Source organism: Loxodonta africana, chromosome 4 (genome assembly GCF_030014295.1).
Source record: "Loxodonta africana isolate mLoxAfr1 chromosome 4, mLoxAfr1.hap2, whole genome shotgun sequence".
Taxonomy (NCBI): domain Eukaryota; kingdom Metazoa; phylum Chordata; class Mammalia; order Proboscidea; family Elephantidae; genus Loxodonta; species Loxodonta africana.
Genome location: NC_087345.1, coordinates 117,327,950 through 117,336,048, shown reverse-complemented (window position 1 = coordinate 117,336,048; position 8,099 = coordinate 117,327,950). Strand labels below are relative to the sequence as shown.

Below are 8,099 nucleotides of genomic sequence, written 5' to 3'. Positions count from 1 at the left end.
ATCATTACAGAAAGTATTTTCATGTAGTGATTCTATGACTTAGAAGTGATCAATTAAAGTTTCAGTTTGCTTATTAGGTAAATTTTCTATATCAGCATTTAAAAGTTCACATAGAGCAATTGCAGACCCATTTATTCTGTTGCAATTTGAAAAAATCAGAAGAAACAGTCATTAAAGACAACACGGAAGGACAGAAAATAGGCCGGTATATACTTAAGATACTGCTGTAGAAGGAAGTGCGCGATGATTTTCTCCAGGTCTTCACGAGGAAGTGTGGGAGGAGCAACACCTGCTACTCTCAGTTTTGCTGCACCCTTTCCCATCCAAGAATCGATCAATTTCAGCGGGGTTAACTTTTCATTCAGCTCCTCTGCCTGCTTCAGGATCTTGATTAGATCTCTGCAGTATTCTGTTACATTCTTTCTGTCAAATGCTATAATGAAAAAGACATGGTACAAGCAATTAGAATTTAGAAATGAGGGCAAGGAGAAGCTATCCTCGAGGTTAAACTGGTTTAAAACTAGTCATCAATGTGTGGGCCACACTCAACACTGGTTTGCTAATGTGTTATGAATTAAGACTAAGCTATTCACGTCTATCAGTAGATCAAGTTACAGTCTTTGTCAGACATTGTGAGATTTACACTGATGTGACGAAAATAATAACCTAGTTTTCTGAAGGCCTGTGGTATGTGCACTAGGAACCAGGGAGTATCTGCCAGACAGGACTATGAGTTACTAAAATGTGTGCTTCATAGGCCAGCCAGTCTATTCTTCACACTTTCTTATCTGATTTGTGCTAGTTAAGCAAAATTCTGAAAACTAGTAGGTGCTCTGATTTAGAGATAGAATATCCTGGACAGACATCCCCAATTATTCATTAAGAGATTAGCACTCCAATTTATATATCAGTCCCTTATTAGTTTGGTCAGCATGAAACAGTCTAATAAACTCATAAAATTAAGTTTCTCCAGCTGCAAAGTTAAAACTGTAGTGACCTCCACCCACCAAGACATTAGAACTCAGTTAGGCCTTACATGAACTGGTTAGTCCTGCTCTTCAAATACAACACATGCACAGAGGATGAAAAAGTTATAATACACTGCCAACACATTGTGAACTTAGTGTCTTATATAAGTAGTCATCAGCTGGATCAAAAATGATTCACTCTAATCTCTGTCTTGCAATAAATTTCTCTTCCCAATCAGTGGCTGTATTGGAAATTATTGCAAGGTTACCCTTTTCTTACATAAGTAACATTTCTATTTAGGAATTTAAAAAGTTTCTTTATGTCTTAAAAATTCTATATGCCTCAGTACAGCAATATAAAATATGTACACACACATATGGTTTTTCCCTCTATTCGCCTCTGTTTCAAAACTGTGTGGTTCCTTTTACATCTGGAATATTCTAGTTACACCTTGTTTAACTTTTTTAAGCCATCTTGAGATAGTCTTGTCTCATGTAGTCCTGTCCTAGCTATATATATATTAGCCTATAAAGGCTTTAAAAACTTAACTCACAAATGTCTTTACAGCAGTTATCACACATTTTGTTACATGCATCTGAGTTCCACACTTCATCAAAATGTTGAGCTATCAACACACGACGACATCTGAAAACACATTTAGAGATAGAGATTATTAAATGATCTAATTCAGTTTTAATCCCTGTTTCAAAACACAGCGTTATATATTGCATTTGTTTCCCACTGTTGCCATAACAAATTACCATAAACTTAGTGGCTTAAAATGTATTACAGTTCCATAAACTAGGTGTCAAGGTGTTGGCAGGACTATTTCTTCTGGAGACTAAAGGGAAGAAATTTGTTTCCTTGCTTTTTCCCAGCTTCTAGAGGCTACCTGCAGTATTCCTTGGCTCAGGACCCCCCTCCCCCCGCCGCCACCTCCATCTTTAAAGCCAGGAAAGGCAGGTTGAGTCCTCACATTGAGTAACTCTCACCTTCTCTTCTGCCTCTACTTCTACTTTTAAGGGCCCTTGTGATTACATTGGTCTACTTGGATAATTCAAGATAATCTCCCAGCTTTAAGGTGAACTGATTGCATCTGCAACCATAATTCCCTTTTGCCATGTAAGGTAACATACTTAAAAATTCCTGCAATTAGGATGTGGACATCTTTGAGAGGGCCATTATTCTGCCTACCACATGTAATATAAAATGTTCCTTCCATATGTCCTTAATAAACATAGCTTAAGAAGTTATCTGAGTTTCTTTTTGAGATTCAATATTTTATAACTATCAAGAGAATTCAAAAGCAGTTTTGTGTATTTTCTGTATCAGTATTTTAGTCTTAAACCCCAAAATATACTTCATGGGAGCTGACTGGGCTTTTAAGAAAATTTTTGTTTTCCTGTTTCTCTAACGAGATTATTGTAACATCTGTAGGAAAGGAAAGGAGCCCTGGTGGCACAATGGTTAAGCACTCAGAAGGTCAGTGGTTAGAACCCACCAGCTGCTCCACGGGAGAAAGATGTGGCAGTCTGCTTCCATAAAGATTTCAGCCTTGGAAACTCTATGGGGCAGTTCTACTCTGTCCTATAGGGCCGCAGTGAGTCAGATTTGACTCAAAGGCAATAGGTTTGGTTCTGGTATAAGAAATCAATATCTGTATCTTATCACTGTCTAGGTAATTATCATTTCAACATTTTTTGAGCCCTTCTTACGTGATACGCAGTAGAGTACAAAGGTGACTAAGTCCAAAAAGCCATCAGGAAGCTTTGTATCTGATTAAAGCTACTCTAAATAGATTTAAATTCATTTTTGTAAGGAGAAAGCCCTGCCTTCAGTTTCCAGCAGCTGTTAGGATGTGTTAATGAGCTCAACTGTCAAAATGCCCATCTTGTCACAAAACAATTGTATATAAATTTTTGAATGAAAGACTAATTTGCACTATAAACTTTCACCTAAACCACAATAAAATTAAAACATGTATATACAATGCATTAAAAAAATGCCTTGTATTATAAACCTTTTCAAAATTATTAAATCATGTAGCTGTACACCTGCTTGAACTATCAATTTGTATCAAAACCTCCAATAAAAACAGCAGTTTTAAAGGATTATCTCAAAGATGGGTAGATACATGTTTTCTTAGATTAAAGTACATCACACAGCTTCATGTACTGGTTTCCACCCTTCAGGCATCTATCTGCATTTACAGGTTTGCACTTTGGTGTTACAGCAATGTATTTACTCACTTTAGTAAGTACTCAAAGTGATGCTATATGCATTCATATTTGTGATTGTTTTTAACGGACAAAAGTTACAAAAAGGAATGTGGCTTACTTGCTTATGTTCTGACAGTATGACACCATCTCATAAAGTTTCTGTTGTCCCACATTTTCCATCACCACCATTGAACTTACTCTGAATATATCTCCAAAGCCGTAATATAAAATACAGTCTGCTTTCACGTCATCTCGACCTGTGGTTTATGAGAAATTTTGATATTGCCTAATTTTAAAAAATTCAAAATATGCAAAAATAATATATGTAAACTTAGCTGGCAATGCTTCATAGGCTATACATACTACATAGAAATTCAAGCACAGATGTGAGTTAATCTGTAACAGCTGCCCTCAAATTAAAAAAAAGACTAGTTTTATCAACAATCAGCTTTATTAAATGGGGGGGGAAAAGTCTATAAGCAATCCAGTTATCTAAATTACAGATTTTCAACCACTAAGTAAAAATTCAGGAGGGAGGGATGGATGTCAAGCATTAAGAAGAAACAATTCATAACACTCCAGTAGAAGATGAGTAAAATTTTTCTATATGTAAGGAAAAGTACTCCAAAGCCTTCATTATTTGTTCTAAAATGACTATCCAATAAAGAAGATTAAAAATACAAAATTATTAAACATCATTTATAGTTTGTTTTTTGGAAAAGCTTTTTTAAAAATTACTTCTGGATTTCAGTGCTACATACCTGCACGTCCACTCTCTTGGTAATAATTCTCCATAGACTTGCTGATTGAATGATGTATAACAAACCTCACATCTGGTTTATCAATTCCCATACCAAATGCAACCGTTGCCACTACTACCTAAAATGTTTTAACATTTGATCGGTTAATTAAGTTTAAATATGTTTAAAGGTAAACTAGGCTTCTAGTAAAGATATATACTTAACCTGTATCTCACTGGCTGACCATTTCCTATGAACCCTGGTCTTATCTTCTGGCTCCATATTGGCATGGTAAGCACCTGCGTGAATTCCCAAATTCTGTAAACTAACAGTAACTTGCTCAGAGTCTTTCTGAGAAAAACAGTATATGATTCCTGTAATAAAATATGACCGGTTGTTAGTTGTATGTAGTACAGTTCTGGAATTCTCAACACATAACTCAGGGTACTGATTGATACAATGCATGGGGGGGAAAAAGAGTTATAAAAAATCCAGGCCCTGAGCATATATTTTTTGGTATAATTTCAGATCTGATCACCAGCTTGCTTTAGAGCAGAAGTGAGCCCTCAACCACCAGTTCTGGTTCCCATTACCTCTTTTCACTCTCCAACTTTATCTCCCACTATATAGTATTTCTCAAACTGATGTCACACAGCTTCGTTAGATGTAAACAAGTGTGCTGTGAAAAAAGAGTTTCATGTGCAAATGAGTTTGGGGAACACTGCATGAAAACAAAGTTCAACAGGTTTCCCTCTTTACTTGCAGAGCTGGTCAGAGCTTATAATGTGTTGAGACACCCTGTGAATCTCCATGAGGGATAAATAACTGCAGCCTTTCTCAAACTTATTTGACCCTGGAACTCCTTTTACTCAGGACACTCATTAGTATCTCCTGAAAAGCTATAGAACAGATTTGAAATACTACTTTTACACAAACTCTTTGCTTCAATAACACTTTATTCATTAATCCTGGAACACATAAATATACAGTCTCAACTCCACCTATACTTAACTCATCCAATATGTACTATTTAATTATTTATCTCTTTAATGTGTCCATTTATTAAAGGGACTGTATTTTATATCCCTTTAGAACTTCACTGCTTACCCCTCTATCTTGTACACACTGTGAGTACTTACTAAATATGTGCTGCTGATAATTCACACTAAGTCATCAGGTCTATTCTCTAAAGCAGTTAAGCAGAAATTGGCAAAAACCAGACAGTTCTATATTCTTATAATCTGTGGCACCAGCAAATATCACCCAATTCTAAGATCTACAAACAAAATAATTTCATCACATTTTCAAGAATCTTCTGCCACTCATTAATATTTTTGGTGTTAGTTATTTCTAAATATATTATGACATTAGTTACTGCCTTTTGAAAGTTACCTCTCAGTCTTCAAAGTTGGTGTGTTTTCTTTATTACCTGATTGCCCTTTGTATCTCCCATTAATGAGCTTCACAATATCTTCAATAAAATCTTCGGTGTTTGAGGGCTTCTGCCGAACCTAAAAAAAAAAAAAAGCTAACTTATTAAAAAGTAAATTAATGAGTACCATCCAGGTAGCCATTAACTTACAACTTTCCAGGTGTTATTCTTGCCTGACCATAGTCCTTTTTTTCTATTTACTCTTCTGTTAGCCTCATATAACACCCTTGCCACCTCCCGGAGTCTCTTCTTGACCCTTCTTTTTTAATTTATCAGAGATGAGGAGACAATCAATGAATAATGTGTAAAACTGGAGATTTTTTTTTCTTTGATAAAAACATAAACCATAGCAAACAACTATTGAATGAAAACTCAGAAGTTTACTAAACCTGGTCTTCAATAGAAAGAAGGAAAAACATCTATTAGGTTCTTCAGCTTTCAAGTTTGTATCAAATAAAATCTAAATAGCAAGTATTACTACCACCAATGACTGCCCTGACAGGGAACACAACAGAGAATCCCTGATGGAACAGGACCTCAAATTCTAGTAAAAAGACCAGATTTAATGGTCTGACTGAGACCGAAGGGACCCCAGAGGTCATGGTCCCCAGACTCTCTGTTAACCCAAAACTAAAACCATTCCCGAAGCCAACGTTTCAAACAGATTAGGCTGGCTACCACTATGCCACTAGGGTTTCCAAGACTGGACTATAAAACATAAAATGATACTGGTGAGGAGTGAGTTTCTTGGCTCAAGTAGACACATGAAACTATGTGGGCTGATCCTGTCTGGAGGCGAGAAGAGAAGTCAGAGGGGGACAGGAGCTGGTTGAATGGACACGGGAATACAGGGTGGAGAGGAGGAGTGTGCTGTCCCATTGTAGGGAGAGCAACTACGGTCACTTAACAGTGTGTGTATAAGTTTCTGTATGAGAAACTGACTTGAATTATAAACTTTCACTTAAAGCCAATAAGAAAAAAATATATAGCAAGTATTAGCAAATTTTTAATGGCATATTAATATTTCTATTATTTAAGTAATTAATTTCAATAGACATATCATTAGAGTCGGAAACACTAGTGGCGTGGTGGTTAAGTGCTACGGCTGCTAACCAAGAGGTCAGCAATTTGAATCCGCCAGGCGCTCCCTGTAAACTCTATGGGGCAGTTCTACTCTGTCCTATAGAGTCGCCATGAATCGGAATCGACTCGATGGCAGTGGGTTTGGTTTTTTGGTTTATCACTAGAGTCCTTAGTATCATTCCATCTTTCTCTCTCTCCATCCTTATATAAGCAAGAATGTCATGAAGTTAATATGTGACCTGTTCAGTATCTTTTGCAAATGATAATACCACCCAGCAGGGCAGGGTCTTCTTTTTAATCTAACAAAGGATTAGGCAGTACAATAGACTTATGAATAAGCACTAATTAATGAATCTGCTTATAATACCTCCTGATTTTAAAAATATTCTTAGTTAACTGTTTCTCATGTAAAATAAAAAGGTAACTGCCTAAAAAAGTAATAAATTTACCATAAAATTAAATACCTCATAATAAAGATTTGGCCGATTAAAAGAAGCTGTAAAAGTAAAACACTTATCAACACACAAAATTTTCTGAGCATCCTTCAAAACATGATTTGTTGCAGTTGCAGTCAGCCCAATTAGCGATGTGGAAGGGAACTGCCGCTTTAAAATACCAAGTGCCTTGTAATCTGGGGAAAAAAAGAACACAAAGTGGCCCTCTTTCCATCCTTTAAAGATCAGAGTAAATTACACCTTTCGCCACTATGCAGATAATCAATGATTACTACAATTCTCTGAGATGGCAGGCTTTATTACACATATAACTTATTCCTTCAAATACACTGTTCTTGGCCAGAGGTGGGACTCGCTATTGAAGAGGAGGAATACCTGTGAACATTCCACCAAAGTATACATTGGTCTACACCTGCCGAATTCAAGAAACAGGGGGAATAGCCATGGTGTTTGAACCTATTACAACTGAAAATAGATAAAAGAGGCCATCAGCCAAAATCCTACCACCCAGTATCACCCAAGAGTGGCAAGCCCTGGCCAGAAAAGGCTTCGTAGCCTGTGAGGCAGTGAGGCATTACTTCTTATATGACCTATTTCACAGAAACCATTCTGGGCTCTCGTTTGTCACACACATCTAAATCACTAGATAAGTTGTCCTTAATCTCCCTTAAGTATTTAAACTATTTGGAGAAAACTGAAAAAGTAATGTGATGGAAATTGCTAAATGCTATGAAAACACAGAGGAGAAAAGAGCTGCTTGGGAAGCTGTGAAGGCTGCAAAGAGGAGATAACATTTGAGTTGAGTCTCGAAGAAAGAACAGAAGTTCACTAGGAAGAGAAGAAGAAAAACATCAGGCAGAGGAAATAGCATACGCACTGCCAAGGCACTGGCAGGAACATACTTAGCATGTTCAGAGAACAGCAAGCAGTTCAGTGGGGCTGAATCCCAGAGCTCTGTGATAGATGGATCTGTCAACTCCATGAAGCTGCAGACTCTTATTTTCCAGAATCCCCTTCCATGTGTGGTTCCAAGTTAGAGCTGGTCCAAAAAAGGAACTTGTGCAAGATTTGAGAGACTGAAATGAACTAGCTGCCACTATTCCTTTGAAGGACTTTCCAGGCAGACAGGATGATGGACTTGGTTGTGGATAGGACAGGCTTGCCTGTATTCCTGTGAATGTGACCTCAGCAAGACTTCATC

At 37.0% G+C, this 8,099-nt stretch overlaps 1 protein-coding gene across 1 annotated transcript in view; it reads right to left on the bottom strand.

The window, feature by feature from the left end:
- The window catches only part of RECQL (RecQ like helicase), a 36,722-nt gene that overhangs the window by 1,910 nt on the left and 26,713 nt on the right, over positions 1-8,099 (bottom strand). Inside the window, exons 7-13 of the mRNA XM_064284495.1 lie at positions 6,908-7,074; positions 5,358-5,439; positions 4,154-4,302; positions 3,950-4,067; positions 3,307-3,445; positions 1,523-1,614; positions 214-433 (exon numbers count right to left, since the gene is read on the bottom strand). Of these exons, the coding sequence (XP_064140565.1) occupies positions 214-433; positions 1,523-1,614; positions 3,307-3,445; positions 3,950-4,067; positions 4,154-4,302; positions 5,358-5,439; positions 6,908-7,074 (967 nt within the window). The remainder of the gene's footprint in view (positions 1-213; positions 434-1,522; positions 1,615-3,306; positions 3,446-3,949; positions 4,068-4,153; positions 4,303-5,357; positions 5,440-6,907; positions 7,075-8,099) is intronic.